Raw genomic sequence first — 23,650 nt, forward strand, 5'->3', positions numbered from 1 at the left:
AGGGGACTGAGAGTCACCAGTCAGTGTACAGATATCTCCCTGAGAGAGAGAGGGGGGACTGAGAGAAACCAGTCAGTGTACAGATATCTCCCTGAGAGAGAGAGGGGACTGAGAGACACCAGTCAGTGTACAGATATCTCCCTGAGAGAGAGAGAGGGGACTGAGAGTCACCAGTCAGTGTACAGATATCTCCCTGAGAGAGAGAGAGGGGACTGAGAGTCACCAGTCAGTGTACAGATATCTCCCTGAGAGAGAGAGGGGGGACTGAGAGAAACCAGTCAGTGTACAGATATCTCCCTGAGAGAGAGAGGGGACTGAGAGACACCAGTCAGTGTACAGATATCTCCCTGAGAGAGAGAGGGGGGACTGAGAGACACCAGTCAGTGTACAGATATCTCCCTGAGAGAGAGAGAGGGGACTGAGAGACACCAGTCAGTGTACAGGTATCTCCCTGAGAGAGAGAGGGGGGACTGAGAGACACCAGTCAGTGTACAGCTATCTCCCTGAGGGGGGAGAGAGGAGACTGAGAGACACCAGTCAGTGTATTCCCTGAGGGAGAGGGAGGGGGTTGCAGGGGCTCTGAGAGAGTCCAGTCAGTGTACAGCTATCTCCCTGACAGACACCAATCTTTGTCTCTATTCAAAGCTTTTTAATGATTGGTTTAAGTGTGTATGAAGTACTGTTGAAAGGTGTCTTGAAGTATTTAATAGCCTGTAAAGAACTTTCTGAAGTGTGTTGTAAAGCAGAAAATGCAGCTGCATATTAGTTTTCAGTGAGTTCTGATGTTCAGCAAACTACCTGAAGAGGTTAGGTTCGTTGGTTTGGAGACTGGGGTGAAGTCCCTAGGGCAGACGGTTCCTTGGTTCGATACTTTGTCTGAAATGTTATGCCTCTGACAATGCAGCACTTGTTTGGTGCTACACAGAGTCTTCCTAGGAGGACCTGAGGCCCAGTGAGCAGTGAGCTGCCCTCAGTCTGGGTCACAGCTGTCACTGACTTCTCTCCTGCTTTGTGTGTTGGTCTTTCCCAAGCTCCATGTTAGAAATGAGAATCGAAAAGGCTGGATCTTGGTCACCCCCGCTCCAAACCCCTTTTCATCCCTTCTAGGCAGGGTGTTAGCCCCAATTATTTCGCATCTTCATATGGGGCTCTGCAGTCTGAATCTTTACCTCCAGGCTGGCAGACAGACGGGAGCTCGGGAATGTAGTTTTGGAAAATTGTGTTGGGATTATGGAATGATGCATCACAATGAATCTATTCAGCCCTTCGTGCCTGTGCTGATTCTTTCAAAGCCCGAACTAATTAGTCCAATGTCTGTTAGCTAGATGACTAGTTCTTTTTTCACTCATTCACTGGATGTGAGCATTGCTGGGCATTTCTTGCCCATCCCTAATTACCTAGAGGGCAGTTAAGAGTGAACCACATTGCTGTGGGTCTGGAGTCACATGAAATCCAGACCAGGTAAGGATGGCAAGATAATAAAATGAGGCTGGATGAACACAGCAGGCCAAGCAGCATCTCAGGAGCACAAAAGCTGACATTTCGGGCCTAGACCCTTCATCAGAGAGGGGGATGGGGTGAGGGTTCTGGAATAAATAGGGAGAGAGGGGGAGGCGGACCGAAGATGGAGAGTAAAGAAGATAGGTGGAGAGAGTGTAGGTGGGGAGGTAGGGAGGGGATAGGTCAGTCCAGGGAAGACGGACAGGTCAAGGAGGTGGGATGAGGTTAGTAGGTAGCTGGGGGTGCGGCTTGGGGTGGGAGGAAGGGATGGGTGAGAGTCAGAACCGGTTAGGGAGGCAGAGACAGGTTGGACTGGTTTTGGGATGCAGTGGGTGGGTGGGAAGAGCTGGGCTGGTTGTGTGGTGCAGTGGGGGGAAGGGATGAACTGGGCTGGTTTAGGGATGCAGTAGGGGAAGGGGAGATTTTGAAACTGGTGAAGTCCACATTGATACCATATGGCTGCAGGGTTCACAGGCGGAATATGAGTTGCTGTTCCTGCAACCTTCGGGTGGCATCATTGTGGCAGTGCAGGAGGCCCATGATGGACATGTCATCAAGAGAATGGGAGGGGGAGTGGAAATGGTTTGCGACTGGGAGGTGCAGTTGTTTGTTGCGAACTGAGCGGAGGTGTTCTGCAAAGCGGTCCCCAAGCCTCCGCTTGGTTTCCCCAATGTAGAGGAAGCCACACCGGGTACAGTGGATGCAGTATACCACATTGGCAGATGTGCAGGTGAACCTCTGCTTAATGTGGAATGTCATCTTGGGGCCTGGGATGGGGGTGAGGGAGGAGGTGTGGGGGCAAGTGTAGCATTTCCTGCAGTTGCAGGGGAAGGTGCCGGGTGTGGTGGGGTTGGAGGGCAGTGTGGAGCGAACAAGGGAGTCACGGAGAGAGTGGTCTCTCCGGAAAGCAGACAGGGGAGGGGATGGAAAAATGTCTTGGGTGGTGGGGTCGGATTGTAAATGGCGGAAGTGTTGGAGGATAATGCGTTGTATCCGGAGGTTGGTGGGGTGGTGTGTGAGAACGAGGGGGATCCTCTTGGGGCGGTTGTGGCGGGGGCGGGGTGTGAGGGATGTGTCGCGGGAAATGCGGGAGACGCGGTCTCAGTTTCCTTCCCTGAAGGGCATTAGTGAACCAGATGAGTTTTTCCGACAATCAACAATAGATTCATGACTGTCATTAGAATCTTTAATTCTAGAGTTTTTTTATTGAATTCAAATTCCACCATCTGCCATTATGGGATTTGTATCCAGGTCCCAGAACATTACCTGGATCTCTGGATTAACAGTCCGGCAATAATGACACTAGGCCATCGCCTCCCCACCCCTGTCATGCAGAGAGATACCAACAGTGTATGGGCTCAGTTCTCACACTGGCTGAAGTTACCATAGAGCAGTCTCCTCAACCTCTCCCCTTGCTGGACACATGATGACACTCAGGTTAAAGGACCATCAGTCACAGAGTCAGACATCACAAAAATAGGTCCTTTAGCCAAACTCATTCATGTCCATAAGACCATAAGACAAAGGAGTGGAAGTTAAGGCCATTCGGCTCATCAGGTCCACTCCGCCATTTAAATCATGGCTGATGGGTATTTCACCTCCACTTCCCTGCACTCTCCCCATAGCCCTTGATTCCTTGTGAGATCAAGAATTTATCGATCTCTGCCTTGAAGGCATCCAACGTCCTGGCCTCCACTGTACTCCGTGGCAATGAATTCCACAAACCCACCACTCTCTGGCTGAAGAAATGTCGTCTCATTTCAGTTTTAAATTTACCCCCTCTAATTCTAAGGCTGTGCCCACGGGTCCTAGTCTCCCCGCCCAGCGGAAACAACTTCCCAGCGTCCACCCTTTCTAAGCCATACATTATCTTGTAAGTTTCTATTAGATCTCCCCTCAACCTTCTAAACTCTAATGAGTACAATCCCAGGACCCTTAGCCGCTCATCGTACGTTAAACCTACCATTCCAGGGATCATCCGTGTGAATCTCCGCTGGACACGCTCCAGGGCTAGTATGTTCTTCCTGAGGTGTGGGGCCCAAAATTGGACACAGTATTCTAAATGGGGCCTAACTAGAGCTTTATAAAGCCTCAGAAGCACATCGCTGCTTTTATATTCCAACCCTCTTGAGATAAACGACAACATTACATTCGCTTTCTTAATCACGGACTCTACCTGCAAGTTAACCTTTAGAGAATCCTGGGCCAACACTCCCAGATCAACCAGGTTCCCCAAACTGAACTAATCCCATTTACCTGCATTTGGCCCACATCCTTCTAAGCCTTTCCTATGCATGCGTCTGTCTATATATTTTTTAAATCTTGTAACTGTACCTGCTTCTACCACTTCCTCTGGCAGCTCGTACTGTAAACACACCCCCCTCTGTGTGAGAAAATTGCTCCTCAGTGCCCTTTTAAATATTTCCCCTCTCACCTTAAAACTATGCCAATTAGTTTTGGACTCCCTTACCCTGGGGAAAAGACCCTGGCTATTCACCGTATCTGTGCCTGCCATGATTTTAACAACTTCTATGCAGTCAGCCCTCAGCCTCCCATTCTCCAGGCAAAATAGTTCCAATCTATTCAACCTCTCCTTATAACTCAAACTTTCCGTTTTCATCTCTTTTGCACCCTTTCCAGTTTAATAATACCCTTCCTACAGCAGGGCGACCAGAATTGTACACCGTACTCCAAATGTGGCCTCACTAATGTCATGTACAGCTGTAACATGATATCCCAACTCTTGTACTCGATGCACTGACCAATGAAGGCAAGTGCCAAATGCCTACTTCACCACCCTGTCGTCTTGTGGTGCCACTCATATCTACCTAATGAGAGAGCAGCTGTGTGGTCTGGTAGGACTACGGTGACATTACCTCTGTCCATTGCCCCGTGTATCATCTTCCTGCAAGTCATTGTTCAATTCCCTTTTGAAAGTTCCTGGTGAATCACCCTGAACCGTCCTTTCTGGCAGCATGCTCCAGCCACCAGTAATTCACTGTAAATACCTGGCCCCCCTCTCCGCCCACCACCTTGCCTGGTCTGGCTGTTTTGTCAATCCCTTCAATTACTCACCTTCCTGCCACAGGAAACACTTTGTTTATTTACTGCCTTTAAAGCACTTGTAATTTTCTCAACCTCCCAAAAATCTCCTTTTAACTTTAAATGCAAACTGTTGTGGATGCTGGAAATCTGAAACAAACACAAAGTGCTGGAGAAACTCAGCAGATCTGACAGTATCTGCTGAGAGAGGAAAAAGTGTGTCAAGTATGACACTTCTTCAAATACTTTGTTCTCCTTTGATTAGAGAAGGTTATAGAGTTAGTCATACAGCACAGAAACAGGCCCATCAGCCCAACCAGTCCATGCCAAATATAATCCCAAACCAAACCAGTCCCACTGACCCACTCCAGGCCCATATTCCTCAAAACTTTCCTATTCCTGTCTTTTAAACATTATAACTCCTCAGGAAATTCATTCTACATGTGACCACCTCTGTATAAAAAGAAATTGCCCCTCATGTCTCTTTCAAATCTCTCCTCGCACCTTCAAAATGTGCCCCTAGTATTGAAATCCCCCACCCTAGGGAATAGATACCTGCCATTCACATTATCCATGCCCCTCGTGGTTTTATAAACCTCGATAAGGTCACCCCTCAACCTCCCACACTCCAATGAAAAAAAGTCCCAGCCTATCCAGCCTTGCTTTATAACTCAAACCTTCCATACCCAGCAACATCCTGGTAAATCTCCTCTGAATCCTCTCCAGCTTAATATTATCCAAAATTCAAAAACATTTTCAAATTCTCCACATCATTACTGTACATTAAATTCTCCCCTGAATTTAATCTGACATGTTTTGACACCAGCACGGTGGCTCAGTGGTTAGCACTGCAGCCTCACAGTGCCAGGGACCTCAGGTTCCATTCCAGCCTCGGGCGACTGTCTGTGTGGAGTTTGCACATTCTCCCCATGTCTGTGTGGGTTTGCTCCAGTTTCCTCCCACATTCCAAAGATGTGCAGGTTAGGTGGATTGGCCATGCTAAATTGCCCGTAGTGTTCAGGGGTGTGTGGGTAATCGGGGGATGGGTCTGGGTGGGATGCTTCAAGGCGCGGTGTGGACTTGTTGGGCCAAAGGTCCTGTTTCCGCACTGTAGGGAATCTAATCTAAAAAAACGATCACTTTGATAACTTATGATCTCTCTGCCTTAATTAGTACAGTTTTGTATTACTGTATAGTCTTGGATTATTTGTTACTTCGGTTAGACCCTCAGCATACAACTCTTACACCCCTCATTTTATTCCAATCATTTGGTTTGTCTTCACGATCAGCTTATCAATTTTTTTGAAATGATCTCTGTCTCAGTTAATCAGATGATTAGGTCATCCCTTCACTTGTTATTCAGCTGTTAACACTTGACTCTCACTGTCTGACACTTACAATCACTTGGAGAGGATTAGTATTCAACCTTACCAACACTTCACCCATGCCATTCATATGATCTTTTCTTCTCTACTATAAATTCTGTGCCTGTCTGCACTTCTGATGAAGAGGCAGCTCTATGAAAGCTTGCAATTTCAAATAAACCTGTTGGGCTATAACCTGGTACCTGGTGACTCCTGACCTTGTCCACCCCAGTCTGACACTGGCACCTCAAGATGTTGGCATTTGCAAAGGCAGCCAAACCCTGCCTGAAGCAGTTCAAGAAAGCGGCTCACCATCACCTACTTAAGGCTTTCAATAAATGCTGACCCCAGCCAGTGATGCCCACATCCCATTAGTGAATAAAAAAAATGTGGCACAAGAATATGATGCTACCAGTGAACAGTCTAATGGTGAGGGGCAACAGAAGCAGCATTGTGAGTAATTTTCAAAAAGGAACTGGGAAAGGGTTGAAGGAAATGAGCAGGGGTCATGGGGGAGGGAGTCCATAGGAAAGGAGTCACAGTTTATGGTGTAGGCTATTTAGGACTAAGATGAGGAGAAATGTCTTTGTGCAGAGAGTGGGGAGCCTTGGAATTCTGTGTCACAGACAACAGTTCGTAGAATCTCCACAGTGTAGAAGCTGGTTACTTGGCCAAACAGGTCCACACTGACCCTCCAAAGAGCATCCCACCCAGATCCCCACCCCCCCATCACTGTAACCCTGCATTCCCCATAGCTAACCCACCTAAACCTGCACACTATGGGCTATTTCCCAGGGCCAGTCCACCTTAACCTGCAAATGTTTGGGCTGTGGGAGGAAACCGGAGCACCCGGAGGAAACCCGCGCAGACACAGGGAGAACGTGCAAACTGCACACAGACAGGCACCCGAGGATGGAATTGCACCTAAGTGTTGTGAGACAGAAGTGCTAACCATTGATCCACCTTACCACCCCAGCTGATGGCAAAACATTGCATGTTGTCAAGAGGGAGTTTTAGTTCTATGGGCTAAAGGGATCACGGGATATGGGGAGAAAACAGGAACAGGGAACGGAATTAGATGATGAGCCATGATCATGTTCAATGACAGAATGGGCTCAAAGGGTTGAGTAGCCTACTCCTGTGTTTCTAGAAGTGTAGGGTGAATTGAAAGCTCTTTCAAAGATTCAGCAGAGCTCGATGGGCTGAGTGACTTGCGTGTGCTCTGACTGTGCGGTGTCCGGTTGGGAACACAGTTTGAAGGGTGTTAGGGTCTGGTCTCTGTTGCAGGTTACTGAATGAGAATGACAAGAGGCCGTTTGTGGAGGAGGCAGAGAGGCTACGGTCGCAGCACAAGAAGGACCACCCTGACTACAAATACCAGCCGCGGCGGCGCAAGAACATGAAGCCAGGCCAGGCCGAGTCTGAGGGTCACACTGACGATGGCCACCTCTCCGCTGGGCAGCCTCACTACAAGGCTGTGCCTCAGGACCGTGGGCGTGGTGCGGGAGCTTCCCCACTCTCAGAGGGGCACGAAGAGCACACAGGTGAGCTCATGCCAGGTTTAAACCCAACTCCACAAACCTGCCCCCTCCCCCTCCCAAACCACCACCAGGGCCATACTCTGACCTCCCAATCTCAAATTCCTCAGACATTCACAACTAAGCTGAGTTTTGCCTGTTCTCTAAGATTGGAGGGGGTGGGCTTCCTGAGGATTTTGGGCAATGTGGGACAGTGAAGCTCATCTTTTGAGGCTTTACTGCCCGTGAACCAGTAACATGACCAGCTCTGTAATCCCACCCCAGCACTGTCACAGAATCATACAGTCCTGCAGCATTGAAACAGACCCTTCAGTCCAACCAGTCCATGCTGACCACTAAACTAAACTAGTCCCACCTGCCTGCTCCTGGCCCATATCCCTCCAACCACTTCTTAATCATGTACGTATCTAAATGTCTTTTAAATATTATCACTGTACCCATCTCTAGCGCTTCTTTTGGCATTTCTTTCCACACATGAACCACTCTCTATTGTTTAAAAAAATTGCCCCTCAAATTTTTTAAATCTTTCTGCCCTCACCTCAAAATATGCCCGAGAGTCTTGAAATCCCCACCCTAGGGAAAAGAGACCTGCCATTCACTCATCTATATCCCTCATGATTTTATAAATCTCTATAACGTCACCGCTTAACCTCGTACACTCCAGTGGAAAAAATGTCCCAGTCCATCCAGCCTCTCCTTAGAACTCAAGCCTCCTGTACCCAGCAACATCCTGGTAAACCCATCTGGTTCACTAATGCCCTTTAGGGAAGGAAACTGCCATCCTTACCTGGTCTGGCCTACATGTGACTCCAGCCCCACAGCAATGTGATTGACTCTTAACTGCCCTCTGGGCAATTAGGGATGGGCCATAAATGCTGCCTGGGCAGTGACGCCCTCATCCCATGAACGAATAAAGGAAAAAAAAACATTGTGGTAAATCTTTGCTGAACCCTCTCCAATTTAATAACACGCTTCCTGTAACAGGGCAGCCAGAACTGCACACAGTATTCCACAAGAGGCCTCACCAACATCCTCGACAAGACGTTCCAACTCCTATACTCAAAGGTCTGAGCCAGCTGGGCCATTCCTGCCCATGTCCATTTGTACTGCCAGCTGATCCAGCCTTCACTCCCCTCCCTCCAGGCCTCATGGTCCTGAGGCCATTCCCTCCTCCCCCTGCAAAGTAACCCTCCATGCCAGTACTCTCAGGGGCAAGATGGAAGGAGGCACTGACCCCTTGTACCTGGCCAAGTACCCCCAGAGCTGTTGCTAAGCCTGCAGTGTGAGGGCACCGACAATGCTGTTGGGGGAGGGAGTTCCATGATTGTGTCCTAGTGATGGAATGGAGATATATTTCCACAACCAGATTGAGTGTGCCTAGGCAGGGAATTTTGACTGTCTTGACTGTGTTTTCTAACTTTATTACAATCACCTTGAATCTTCATTTCCTCTTACCTGTGGCTCCAGTATCCCTTGTATAACATGTTGGTCCAAGCTGGGATCAGTAGAGCTGGGATTGTGAGTTAATCCTTGGCAATGACTCACCATTTCCCTGTGTATGTATTCTTATTTCAACGAGCTGTATCTGTGCTCTTGTGATTTGTACCTGACCCCCTCTGGTCCCCCAGTCCAGTGAAACACAACCATGTGTTTCTGTCCTTTGAGAGGCCTGGATGGAATGGACGTGGAGATGATGTTTCCACTAGTAGGAGAGACTAGGACCTGAGGACACAGCCTCAAGGTGAACGGACGACCCTTTAGAACTGAGATGAGGAGGAATTTCTTCAGCCAGAGGGCAGTGTTCCTGTGGAACTCCTTACCACAGAGAGTTGTGGAGGACAAGTCATTGAGTGTCTTATGAACAGAGATAAGTTCTTGATTACAGTCTTATATGTACAGCACAGAAACAGGCCCTTGAGACCAACTCATCTGCTCCAACCAGATATCCTAAATCAATCTAGTCCCATTTGTCAGCATTTTGACCATATTCCTCTAAAATCTTCCTGTCCTTGTTACCCATCCAGATGCCTTTTAAGTGTTGTAAATAGTAAAGGGATCAAGGTTTTTGGGGAGAAGGCAGGAGAATGGGGTTGAGAAATATATCAGCCATGATGGAACAGCAAAGCAGACTTGATGGGCCAGATGGCCTAATTCTGCTCCTAAGTCTTATGGGTTTTTCCAATCCTATAGAATGACTTACGGCAGCTTTACTCTGAAGTTGCCCATTCTGTGTTGAAGTGGCACATGGAATAGTGTAGGTTAGATGGGCTTGAGATCAGTATGACAGGTCGGCACAACATCGAGGGCCGAAGGGCCTGTACTGTGCTGTAATGTTCTATGTTCGACACAGGCTGCCACTGAACTGCACTGGCCACGTATTTGCCCACCCCTGCTGCCTCTAAGCCCCCCGTCCCAACTTTTGGTGAAGGTGAGAATCCTCTGTTCCCATGCCTGACCGTTCTTCCTTGTCTGTTTTTCCTGCTTTTACCTCTCGTGTTTAGGCCAGAACCACGGGCCCCCGACACCCCCCACCACCCCGAAGACAGAGATCCAGCCGGGGAAAGTGGAGGGCAAGCGAGATGGGCGCCCGCTGGTGGAAGGGGGCAAACCGCACATCGACTTTGGCAACATGGACATCGGGGAGCTGAGTCACGATGTCATCTCCAACATGGAAACCTTTGATGTCCATGAGTTTGACCAGTATCTGCCCCCCAATGGGCACCCAGCTCATGGCCAGAGCCTGGCAGGAGGGGCGTACGTTGGGAATTACGGGCTGGGGGGCAGCTCCTGGATCGCCAAGCAGCACAGTGGAGCTGGTACCCCCTGTTCCTCAGCGTCCGAGTCCAAAGCTCAGATCAAGACGGAGCAAGTTCACCCGAGTCACTACACAGAGCTACAGCACTCCTCGGCCCAGATCACATACACCTCCCTCAGCCTCCCACACTACGGCTCTGCTTTCCCCACCATCACCAGGTCACAGTTTGACTACCCTGAGCACCAGCCTTCTGGATCCTACTACAACCCCTCCAGCCAGGCATCTGGACTCTACACAGCCTTCTCCTACATGGGCCCATCTCAGCGGCCACTCTACCCGTCTATCAGTGACCCATCCTCCGTGCCTCAGTCTCGCAGCCCCACTCACTGGGAGCAGCCGATCTACACAACGCTCACTCGACCATAGGATCTCTCTCTCTCTCTCTCTCTCTGAACCTACTGTATAAACACACACACACACACACACACACACACACACACACACACACACACACACACACACACACACACACACACACACACACACACACACACACACCAACCATCCCATCTCCCTACACACTGCACCGCCCACCCCCCACATCCCACTCCTCACCCATCAAAGACCCAGTGGGACTTGCTTGGTTTTGTTTGAGAAAGAAATAGAAAAGCAGCCTCTGTCCACAGTGGAGCCTGAGTGTTCCCATGTGTTGGGGTGGGAAAGCCCTGATGGCATGGAAGTTCCTCACCTTCAGACTCTGGCCTGGACTGAGGAGCGGAGCTGCTGAGGTTCCAGACTTAAAGCTGCACCAAGCCACCTGAGACACAACACTAAAGCAGAGGGGATCGCGGAAAGGTGAAAGGTTCTCCAGTCAATCTCACCAGGCCCTGAAACGCCAGGGATTCTGTGACCCAACAAGTGACCATTTTATTAGTTGAGTCTGGAGTTGCTCAACACATTGCAAACTCACATCATTCACATGGGCCTTTGACAGAGGTCTACTCTGTCCGAAACCATTCTGAAGAAGCAGAACTGTAAAAAAACTGTTAATTTTCAAACGAGCGGGATTCTAGTCTGAAAGTAACGTGAGCTTGTGACTGCCAGTGTCCTCTTGTCAAAATTGTTAAACATGGCTTGCCTTCAGTTGCCGTAACATTTCCTTTATTTTGTTTTTAACTTGCCTAGCCCTGTTAGGCTGTGGTTAGCTTCAGCCAGGGCTAACCTTTTGGAGCTGTTGCTAACATTCTAGGTGCGACCAGATAGCTACACAATAAAATGTGGAGGGAGGGCTGGAATGGGGAGTCAGTGGATGGGCTTAGTGGTAGAGGAGGAAACAGGAGCGAAGGACAGAGAAGCTTGACTTTCTGTAGCGCCTTTCATGGGCTCCCCATAGCCCTCCACAGCCTTTTCTCGAAGTGTCGCTGCTGCTGTAAACGTAGGAAGCTTGGCAGTCGATTTGCGCACAGCAAGATCCCAAGAAACAGCCACTGACCCCAGATGGTCTGTTTTCTTTCTCATAAGCGTTATTTGAAGGACGAGTGGCTGGTCCCAGGAGCACTGGGGAAAAGGTTTTTTGATTTGAAATGGTGGTCACTGGGAAGAGAACAACTGATGAAGAAATGGGAAGTTTCAGGGGGGTGGGGTTGGAGGTTTTCCGGTTTCTAAGAGATTCCTTTGTGTTTTAATTTTGTCTTTGCTCTGTGCCAAACTCCTGCATGCACCAAAGTGGGGTTTGTTATAGGAGTTGGTGGGGATCTGATTCCTCAGTCAATCCATTAGCTGGATTCTTGCCAGCAATTATTTGTCAACAAAGAGATGACTTTTAAACCCTTCTCAATATTTAACAGAAATGTGCAATGAGTTACTGCTCATGTCCAATAGCTTCACCTCTAAGGGTTGGCCTTTTCACCCTAAACGTTAAGCCCAGATTAGAGTTGCTAATGCTCCTGGACTGTCCTGGGAAATGCTGATTGAACTTCCTCTGTCAGACAAACTGCTAAAAAGAAAAATGTTGATTATCTCAGCAAAGATTGGAGATGGGCCATTAGTGGGAGCCTGGGGAGGAGGTGACAAACCTGACCATTGAGAAGCAGCCAATCAAAGTAATGAGCACATGTTTGCTTTCTGATTGGCTGACAGCAGGTAGGGCACCATGGGATTATTGGAAAGCCGACTGAAGAAGACAGACTCTGGGCACCTGGAGGATGAGGTGATGAAGTCTCTAGGGAAGTATTGTGGGACCCTACTGGCCTAATGGATTGGGCCTCAGGCTGTAGGCCTGTTTCCCGACTGAGTTAGGCCTGAAGCAGGCAGAGACAAGATCTCTTAAACTCAACTTCTGTCACCTTTCCAAAACAGAAATGACAGTCTCTGATGTAGGAGATGGAATAATGCATTGAGTGGACATCCGTAGACCATATCTTAATTTATTCAACCCTCACTTCTTGTATCTGCATATGCTATTGGGGCTGTGATATGATTGGATTAATCACCCTGAGGTCTATGTTAAAGATGAGGAATTAAAATCATGCAATGGCAGAATTTGAAGGAAAAAGCTCAAGTTTGTAAAGGTGACTGTGAATCCATTTAATTTTCAGGAAAATCGATCCCTTCGGCAACTTTGACCTTATTTACTCCATCAAAACCCCTCACATCTCAACTTTAACCCTCAGTGTCCAAGGAGAACAATCCCAGCTTCTTCACTCACTCCATGTAATAGGAGTCCTTCATCCTATAGTAGACTAGGTGATGAATCAGGCCAGTCTAGGCCCTTGTTAATGAACTTTAGGTGTGAGCAGAATTTCCTTCATTCATTCATGGGATGTAGCCTCCACATGGACAGTTAACTCATGCCTAGTTGTTCCTTGAGATTGTGGGGGTGAGCTGCCTTCTTGAATCGCTGCAGTCCATGTGCTGTAGGTTGACCCACAACACCCTTAACGAATGAATTCCAGGATTTTGACCCAGTCACAGTGAAGGGACGGTGATATATTTCCAAGTCAGGATGGTGAGTGGCTCGGAGGGGAACTTGCAGGAGGTGGTGTTCCCATGTGTCTGCTGTCCTTGTCCTTCCAGATGGAAGTTGTTGTGGGTTTGGAAGGTGCTGTCTGAGGATGTTTGGTGAATTTCTGCAGTGCGTCTTGTAGATGGTACACACTGCTGTTACTGAGTGTTGGTGTTGGACGGAGTGGATACTTGTGGATGTGGTGCCAATCAAAAAGGCTGGATGTCCTGGATGGTGTCGAGCTTAGAGTGTTGCAGGAACTGTACCCATCCAGGCAAGTGGGGAGTATTCCATCACACACCTGACTTGTGCTTTGTAGATAATGGACAAGCTTTGGGGAGTCAGGATGTGAGTTACTTGCTGTAGGATTCCCACATTCTGATCTAGGTCTTTAACATCGTAGAATTATACCGTACACTGTGGTAGCAGGCCATTTGGCCCATTGATTGCACACTGATCCTTGAATAGCATTCAACACCCAGACCCATCACCCCACAATATCCCTGTAACCCTTCATTTCGCCCTAACCTGCACATGTTGGACTATAATACCCCACCAGACGACCTGCTTCCCATCTGCCCCTCTAAAATGCACTCTGTTGTACTATATAATGAGCAGCTCGTGTTGGTACTAAATGCCATTGACATCCCAAAGTTGGGCATAAAACTGATGTCTCTGCAGGGACTCGCATGCTGTTGACTTAGCCGTTGCCTGCTGTCTCAGATGAATAACTTAATTGTCGAAATTTCCCTTAATTTTCTGGAAACAAAATTACCCTCCCAACCCTTGGAACTAAACTAAAACCAATGAAATGAAATTAGATTAATCGGTTGTCCCATTCCACCCGCATTTATGCCACGGAAAATGTGCCCCCATTTGTTTCAGAAATAAACTTGTGGGGAAATGACGTTCCTTTAGCAAAGACCAAGCTGGTCTCCTGTCAGAGGGTCAGGTGCTTAACCCATCGCAACCTCATTAATGTATGCTTGTTGCTAAGCTCCCTCAAGGGCATAATGTTCAAATCAGTGAAGCTATGGAAATGTGGAATAGCAGAGTTTTTGGAAAGAATATTTATTTTAGACTGTTAAGATGCTGTCGCTGTTTTGTGAATATTTTATTTAACAATCCTATTTTATAATGGTTAGATTGTCCTCAGCCATCTGCTGTTAGGCGTGTGTGGTGAGAGGCTGTACGCTGTATCTTGCTCGGTATTTTCTGAGTTATGTAAAAACCTGTCTTCAGAAACCCTCTGTGGATTGGGATTAATCAAAGTCAGGATGGACGCATTCCAAATGGACCAGAGATGACCCCATGAACATTCTCTAGTCTGCTTTAAGTTGGTTGACCCCGAAACAGCAATTGTTCAGGCTAGAAGCAGTAAGAAACCAAAAAAAGAACATTTGGCCTTGTGCTGGCTCTTGATAACGTCTATCCAGTAATCCCACCCTTTCCCCAAATCCCTGAAAATCTGCCCCCTCAAGTATTTATTGAAATTTCTCTGGACAGTTATTATTCAATCTGCTTCCGGGGTCAGGCTCAAGGGGCCAGTAATCTGATCCTATGTTTTTTCTGTGGTCTTCCCATTGTCCTTTGAGGCAACATATTCCAGGCCACAAGCTGCACCCTGTCAAGTTCCTCCTCTTTCTCTCTGGGTCTTTTCATTATCTTTGATATATATCCAAAACAAAATCTGAAGTTACTGGAAAAGCTCAGCAGGTGTCACAGCATCTGTGGGGACCTGCTGAGTTTTTTCAGCAATTTCTAATTTCCAGCATCCGCAGATCTTTGTTTTTTCAATATGTATCCCTCTGGCTCCTACTCTCCTGTCACTACAGACACTTTGACCTTATTTACTCCATCAAAACCCCTCACGTCTCAACTTTAACCCTTTAACCCAAGGAGAACAAATCCCAGCTTCTTCACTCACTCCATGTAATAGGAGTCCTTCATCCTACAGTAGACTAGGTGATGAATCAGGCCAGTCTAGGCCCTCGTTAGTGAACTTTAGGTGTGAGCAGAATTTCCTTCATTCATTCATGGGATGTAGCCTCCACATGGACAGTTAGCTCATGCCTAGTTGTTCCTTGAGAAGGTGAGGGTGAGCTGCCTTCTTGAACTGCTGCTGTCCATGTGCTGTAGGTTGACCCACAATGCCCTTAACGAAAGAATTCCAGGATTTTGACCCAGTCACAGTGAAGGAACGGTGATATATTTCCCGTTTGGGATGATGAGTGGCTCGGAGGGGAACTTGCAGGGGGTGGTGTTCCCATGTGTCTGCTGTCCTTGTCCTTCTAGATGGAAGTGATTGTAGATTTGGAAGGTGCTGTCTGAGGATCTTTGGTGAATTTCTGCAGTGCATCTTGTAGATGGTACACACTGCTGCTACTGAGCATCGCTGGTGGGGAAGTGGACATTTGTGGATGTGGTGCCAATCAAGCAGCTGCTTTGTCCTGGATGGTGTTAAGTTTCTTGAGTGTTGTTGGGGCTGCCCCCATCCAGGCAAGTGGGGAGTATTCCATTGCACTCCTGACTTGTGCCTTGTAGATGGTGGGACAGGCTTTGGGGAATCCGGAGGTGAGTTACTTGCTGTGGGATTCCCAGCTTCTGACCTGCTGTTGCAACCATGGTGCTGATGTGGCTGTTCACCTTCAGTTTCTGGTCGATGATAACACCCAGGACGTTGGGTTCCTATGATGTTGCTGTTGAATAGCTTTCTGACCTTCATTGCCTGGGCTGATTGGATGAGCTCCAGAGCAGAGTGTTGCTATGTTTAAAAGGCTGAGGGATCTGAATGCAGGGGAAGTCAGCTCTCCCAGATGAACCTCTCCTGGCTAAGAGATAACCCACCTTGTTATCTCCGATTCTCCAGCATCTGCAGTTCCTACTATCTCTGACGCTAAGAGATAAGATTTCTTGTCTGTGTAGCTGTTTGTATTATCTTATTGTTCTCCCCAAACCCCCCAGGAAAATGACCAAAGGTATTTAACATCACTTATTCCTCTCCTTTGTAATTAGAAAGGGAACAAAATCCATTGGAAAGCATTTTCCTCCTTGGGTTCAAACTGGGGCCTTTGGGATCGTGGGGGTAAGGTATGGTGAATGAATTCTGTGATCAGATCCTGGGTGGGTTGGGGGGGTGATAGTTAAAGGGAGGGAAGGAGCTTTATGATATTAATCTATTTCTGACCCATTGTGTTTTGATCGGCCACAGTGACAGTTCAATGAAAAGATGTGGCAGTTTTCAGTCAGTTTATTTGAGGGGTTTTGGGTGGCACTGCGACTGGGAAGCTGGGAGCTGGGAATATTTTTGATTAAGTTTTTCAAAACCTACTCCCCACCCCCCCCCCCCACCCCCCGCCACCGTCTCCCCCGCCCAAAACCTGCAGCCTTTCAATCTGTGAGTAAAATTGTGAAATATTGAAAATCCTCACGGTTTCCGGGCTTTGGTGCCTATAGTCCTGGATTAACTGGGAAAGAGAGTGCCCTGCTGTTTCTGCAATGTTTCGTAATCACAGGGCTGGAGGAGACACTGACTTTTAATAAAAGATTTTTGGTGTCGTTGAGGGAGGGGCTGAGTGTTGGCCTGGAGTACGAGATGTTGTCAAACTGATTCACGGTACTGCTCCTGTCCAGTCCCACCTGGCCCCCGACTGCCACTCTCAGTTGCTGGTAGTGAGGTGAACTGGAGCTTTGATTTACACCCTGTTGTGCAGGTCTGAAATTGTATGATAGCATATCCACACCTTGTGAATTTCATAGCTTCCCGTTTTGTTACACCTAGTGTAGTACAATGTAACTGTGCTTTGGACAAAATAAATGTGTAAAGATGGACATGCCAGTTTACATGTTCCTTATATAAACCTTCTCACAGGTTGTGCTTCGTGTTTTTATCTCTGTGTGTGTGTGTTGTGGTGGGGTGGTGGGAAGGGTGTGTGTTGTAAGGGTGAAGGTGGATGAGTGTGCGTGTGTGTGGGGGTGGGAGGAGATGATGGTGTGTGTGTGTGTGTGTGTGTGTTGTGGGGGAGGTGATGGTGTGTATGTATGTGTGTGTGTGTGTGTATGTGTGTGTGTTGGGGGGGGAGGTGATGGTGTGTATGTGTGAGTGTTGGGGGGGAGGTGATGGTGTGTATGTATGTGTGTGTGAGTGTGTGTTGGGGGGGAGGTGATGGTGTGTATGTATGTATGTATGTGTGTGTGAGTGTGTGTTGGGGGGGAGGTGATGGTGTGTATGTATGTGTGTGTGTGTGTGTGTTGGGGGGGAGGTGATGGTGTGTATGTATGTGTGTGTGTGTGTGTGTTGGGGGGGAGGTGATGGTGTGTATGTATGTGTGTGTGAGTGTGTGTTGTGGGGGAGGTGATGGTGTGTATGTATGTGTGTGTGAGTGTGTGTTGTGGGGGAGGTGATGGTGTGTATGTATGTGTGTGTGTGTGTGTTGGGGGGGAGGTGATGGTGTGTATGTATGTGTGTGTGAGTGTGTGTTGGGGGGGAGGTGATGGTGTGTATGTATGTGTGTGGGGGAGGTGATGGTGTGTTTGTGTGTGTGAGTGTGTGTTGGGGGGATGGTGTGTGTGTGCGCGCAAATGAGTGTTTTGGGGGTGTGTGTGTGTGCGCGTCTCTCCCCTCTCCCATCTTGAATACCTTTTGTAGAGTCTCAAAGTGATCTGACAGGAAAGTTTACTTTGCCCATTCCCCGTCCCAATCCATTGCCTGGGTAATTTCCAACCTTTGGCATTTATCCAAGGTCTCCTTTAGAATCGTGCTCCTATGAACTTAAACATTCACAGCCAGTGTGTTTTCTCAATGACATTAATGAGAAACTACTTCTCCTTATTTAGAACTGAGTGGTTTTGAACATATTACATATTCCACTATAATACTCTAGTCTATGGAAGACAGTTCCAGCTTCCTGCATTCCCTCAAACCACCCGAAATCCCTCATCCCTGGATCCATTCTATTAAATCTCCCCTGCACCCTTGCCAAAGCTTTGTAGCTTCCCAAATCAGACCTGACATTCCAACAGAGGCATAGCCAGTGCTATATAAAGATTCAGTTTAATCTCCGAACCTTCACTCACACTTCAAACACCACCTTCCCGTCTCTTCACTCCCAAAGACTTTGTTTTTTTTTAAAGTCAATAGGATTCAGACACTGGTCTAGACCCTGGAGGAAAGTCACTTTCACATCAAAATTACTTTTTTTTGGTCAATAAATTTAAAAATATAACGTACTGACTATGAAAAGCACAATAATGATTACTTTCCAACTGTCAATTCACAAGTGTGAGACTAGTTGTTGAGAGGTGAATTTGATCAGAGTGTTTGTTGGGATGGGGCTAATCTGGATTTATATATTTTTAGTATCCCTTTGTGAAGATTTGAAGCAACAATGAAGACAGTTTTACAAACAATTTTATGCCCCTATCAAAGCCTCCAGCCTGCAGGTTTGCATCAGGCTGATTGTGAAATCACAGAGAGAAAAGCAAGAGTTGTCTGTTCTTCGTTCCTGAAAAAATAAAACAAGAAGAGGAACATGACAAAACTGTTGTAAAACACTTCAGAAAACAAAACTCCAACTTGCTGATCCAGGTTGAGATGTAAATATTCTCTGATACCAGTACTGGGGCCTGAATGACGTCCAGCCCAAGAAGTGATTGAAATTAAACAAGTTAATTATTTGTTTTTTTTTCTCTAGCCAGTAGCTAAACTGGGTAGAATACACAAGAATTTAACAACAAATAAAATTTAGAGTCAAAATAAATTTGGACAAAAAAATGTTTTGAGGTAATTGGCAAATAAAAAAGAGGAGATGAGAATTTTTTTGAATGCAGTATGTTGTCATGACCTGAGCAGTGGAAACAGGCTTAATAAGGACTTCAAAAAAATGAACAGGATAAATAATTGAAAGGGAGCTTTGGGAGAGTTACTGGATGGCAGGATCAGTTGGATAAGTTGTCCAGAGAGCAATGATAGACTGAATGGCCTCCGTACACTGTAAGGCAGTCACTCCATCATGTTCTGACAAAGGAAGGGGATAACCTTCATTGCCCCCTGAAAGTAACACCACAGTAAAATCAGACCAATGAAATTAATCGGGATTGGGTCTGGAGACCTTGAGTAGGTAAGTTCTGTCCTCCCTCAGTGGTTTCATTGAACCTCTACAGTGACAGAAACAGGCCGTTCGGCCCATCAAGTCCACATTGACCTCGAAAGAGCATCCCACCCAGTCCCTGTAACCCTGCATGGCTAATCCACCTAGCCCATACGTCCCTAGACATAATGGGCAATTTAGCATGGCCAATCCACTCTAACCTGCCCATTTCTTCAGGCTGTGGGAAGAAACTGGAGTGCCCTGAGGAAACCCACACAGACACAGGGGGAATGTGCAAATTCCACACAGACAGTCACCCGAGAGTGGAATTGAGCCCAGGTCCCTGGTGCTGTGAAGCAGCAGTGCTAACCACTAAGCTAGCAAACCCCTGATATGCGCAATGTAAATATTGAAGATCAAAACTGCTGACTAAATATCAGTCAGTCAAGGGATAAAGGAGACACACAAAGAGAAAATCTGGGATTTCTACGGAACATTTCTCACAAACCTATGAATTCCAATCTACTCAGCAGCCAATGAAATGCTATTTAAGGTGTAGCCATTGTTGTAAAGTATAGATTTGTCAGTTAATGTATACACAGCAAGATCCCACTAACAGCATCTGCCTATTGCCAGAAAGTCTGTCTGCATTGATGTGGATTGAGGGATAGTCGACTGGTGTCAGAAAAAAATACCCTTCAATTATCCAAAACATGTTGAAAGACATTTCAATTCCACTTGTGAGGTGAGGGGATTCCTCAGAAAGTTAACAAAGGTCAACTCAACTGACAGTGCGCCGCTCCCTCAGCACTGACCCTCCGATAGTGCGGCGCTCCCTCAGCACTGACCCTCCGACAGTGCCCACTCCCTCAGCACTGACCCTCCGACAGTGCCCACTCCCTCAGCACTGACCCTCCGACAGTGTCCACTCCCTCAGCACTGACCCTCCGACAGTGCCCCCTCCCTCAGCACTGACCCTCCGACAGTGCCCCCTCCCTCAGCACTGACCCTCCGACAGTGCGGCGCTCCTTCAGCACTGACCCTCTGACAGTGCCCACTCCCTCAGCACTGACCCTCCGACAGTGCCCCCTCCCTCAGCACTGACCCTCCGACAGTGCGGCGCTCCTTCAGCACTGACCCTCTGACAGTGCCCACTCCCTCAGCACTGACCCTCCAATAGCGCAGCACTGCCTCAGCACTCACCCTCCGACAGTGCAGCACTCCCTCAGCACTGACCCTCCGATAGTGTGGCACTCCCTCAGCACTGACCCTCCGCCAGCATGTCACTCCCTCAGAGTTAACGGTTCGAGTCCGGCATGACTCTTTTTCAGATTACAGTCATCATTGTTTGATATTCTGAACAGTAATTAGACTAAAAATGTTAACTCTCTATGTGTGTCTACAGGTGTTGTCGGACCTGTTGAGTCTATTAAATTCACCTGGCTTTCTGGATTGCTAGTCCAGTGACAAGATCACGGCACCAACCCACTCCCACCCCCAACCCCAACCTCTCCATTGAAACATAAAAAATCAGAGTTGGAGTAGGCCATTCAACCCCTTGAACGTGCTTCTAGATCATCTCCCCAACACCACGTTCCCACATTATCCCTTACGTCATAAGTATCTAGAAATCTATTGACCTCTTTCTTGAGGATACTGAACTTGCATGGGTCTGCAGGGCAGAGAATTCTAGGGACCCACCACCTTCTCTGAGCGAAGAAACCCCTCATCATCTCAGCCTGAAATGGCGTGGGCTGGGGAGAGGGGTGTTTGAAATGTACGCCTCATGGTCACAGGAGGGCAGAAACAGATGGAGATCCCCAGGGCCTGAAACTGTCTATGATTGTGGCCATGTGATTTCTCAACCTTTCCCTGAGCTAACATCAGACAGAGGAGCTCTGTTCTTTAAAATAAATACCTGTGAGGGAGCCATTGGACTGGAATTCAGACCAGTCGGTTGGATTCTCTTTTATAAACTGGCTGAACTTCACCATTTGTGGTATATAACATCACCCAAATAGAATTATAGTCCTGTTACTCCCTTCGATGGTATCTGTTATTTTAATAAAAATGTACAGTTTATTTTATGCATGCAGACAGGCAGACAGCACTGAGGCCTAGAGAGAGGGCCCATATGGGCGGAGGCAGCAAAAGACGGTGACTGGAACAGCCAAACTGCGATAGGGGCTTGTGGATCGCGGGCAGAATGTCCTTTCAAAAATATGTTTGTTGGAGGACAGCCAGGGAATTAGCACGGTGTCAGTAATCACTGCGATGCTCTGTTCTCACAAGTTTCTAGTTAAGCCACACACACACACACAGCTCGCTGTTTATTTAAATTTAACTCAAATCTACATTCTTCCTGCCCTCTTGTGTGTTTATTGCACATATTTTTAAAGGTGTCCCCCTCCCAGTTTCCCTCCCCGTCCTGCCGCTCCATGCCGCAGTCTACACTTCCTCAGTAAATGGAGCCTGTTCTCCAGATTGACCCAAATTGGGGTGGGGGGGGTCAAACTCACAGTTTGGGGGGGATGCGGGGGGGGGGGGAAGATGGTGGGGGGGGTTTTCTCCGCATTGAACGGAGCCAGGATGTAAGGCTCAGCTGACGCCGCCAGTGTCAGACTAGCCTGGATCGTATTCACAGGGCTGTTTGTGGGATCCTGCTGTGTACAAACAGTCTGCTGCCTTCACCACATCATTACACTTGACTGTGGTTCCAGAAACACTGCTTTGTCGTCTGTGCCCCAGGACATTCCAAGGCTGTGAAAGATGGGAAATAAATGAGGGGTGTAAATTAAAAGTTTAATTACTCGCGCGTTGGTGACCGCCCAGACTCTGAAATTTTCTCCCTCGCCTCCAAGTCCACCTCAATTTCCGTCCCCTCTCCCTCCCCCCAACCCCTTTAAGATACACCATAAGATCGAGCCATTAACCAAGCTTTTGGTGATGGGACTGAATATTTCCTGCTGTGTTTCAGGGTTACACTCTGCTCCTGAGAAGCATCTTGGGGCGTTACATTATAAAGGAGCGATAGAAATGAAAGTTATTGTTGTCTTCATCCCACCACACAATCAATTCAGGTGCTACAAGCTCTTTCCCCCAGTTGGGCTAAGCTTCTTTAAATGTTTGCAGAATGGTTTAGAATGAGAATACAGGGTGACTTGGACAGGCTAGGTGAGTGGACGGATGCATGGCAGATGCAGTTTAATGTGGATAAATGTGTGGTTATACACTTTGGTGGCAAGAACAGGAAGGCAGATTACTATCTCAATGGAGTCAAGTTAGGTAAAGGGGAAGCACAACGAGATCGAGGTGTTCTTGTACATCAGTCAATGAAAGCAAGCATGCAGGTACAGCAGGCAGTGAAGAAAGCTAATAGCATGCTGGCCTTCATCACAAGAGGAATTGAGTATAGGAGCAAAGAGGTCCTTCTGCAGCTGTACAGGGCCCTGGTGAGACCGCACCTGGAATATTGTGTGCAGTTTTGGTCTCCCAATTTGAGGAAGCACATTCTTGCTATTGAGGGAGTGCAGCGTAGGTTCGCAAGGTCAATTCCCGGAATGGCGGGACTATCATATGTTGAAAGATTAGAGCGACTGAGCTTGTATAAACTTGAGTTTAGGAGGATGAGAGGGGATCTGATTGAGATGTATAAAATTATTAAGGGATTGGACACTCAGGATGCAGGAAGCATGTTTCCGCTGATGGGTGAGTCCAGGACCAGAGGACACAGTTTAAAAATAAGGGTTAGGCCATTTAGGGCAGAGTTGAGGAGAAACTTCTTCACCCAGAGAGTGGTGGATATATGGAATGCTCTGCCCCCGAAGGCAGTGGAGGCCAACTCTCTGGATACTTTCAGGAAAGAGACGGATAGAGCTCTTAAAGATAGTGGAATCAAGGGTTATGGGGATAAGGCAGGAACAGGATACTGATTGTGGATGATCAGCCATGATCATAATGAATGGTGGTGCTGGCTCGAAGGTCCGAATGGCCTACTCCTGCACCTATTGTCTATTGTTTATTGGTTACATGTTGCAGTAAATGACACAATGTCTGCAATCAGAAGATCTCATTAGGAAGAGCTGCAATTGGCTGAGTAACAGTACTTCTTCATTCTCCCACACTCTCTCCTGATTTACCAAGGGGGGCGTTGGGGTCAGGTGGCCCGTTGGTGGAGGCTTTTAAAAAAAAGTCACTGTCTTCACCGTACTGACCCAATGGTCTTCAACACAGCCAAGCATCAGGACCAAACTGGGAACATCTTGACTGTAACTGTCTGTAAACAATCCATGTCCCAAATCAATGAAGCAAGAAGTGACTGTGCCCTGACAGAACAGTCACAATACTCAGGGCAATTT

At 47.6% G+C, this 23,650-nt stretch overlaps 1 protein-coding gene across 2 annotated transcripts in view; it reads left to right on the forward strand.

The window, feature by feature from the left end:
* sox10 (SRY-box transcription factor 10) overlaps nt 1-17,068 on the forward strand; it is a 32,612-nt gene extending 15,544 nt beyond the window's left edge. The window contains exons 3-5 of one of the 2 annotated variants that reach the window (XR_009443033.1): nt 7,194-7,450; nt 9,946-14,898; nt 14,950-17,068. Coding sequence is in view for 1 of the 2 variants with exons in the window: in XM_048521294.2 (XP_048377251.1) it covers nt 7,194-7,450; nt 9,946-10,625 (937 nt within the window). In the remaining variant the exon portion in view is untranslated. Of the gene's footprint in view, nt 1-7,193; nt 7,451-9,945 lie in introns of both variants that reach the window. The other variant, XM_048521294.2, reaches the window with a different exon arrangement.
* Nucleotides 17,069-23,650: the final 6,582 nt, after the last annotated feature.

This window comes from Stegostoma tigrinum, chromosome 38, assembly GCF_030684315.1.
Source record: "Stegostoma tigrinum isolate sSteTig4 chromosome 38, sSteTig4.hap1, whole genome shotgun sequence".
Classification (NCBI taxonomy): domain Eukaryota; kingdom Metazoa; phylum Chordata; class Chondrichthyes; order Orectolobiformes; family Stegostomatidae; genus Stegostoma; species Stegostoma tigrinum.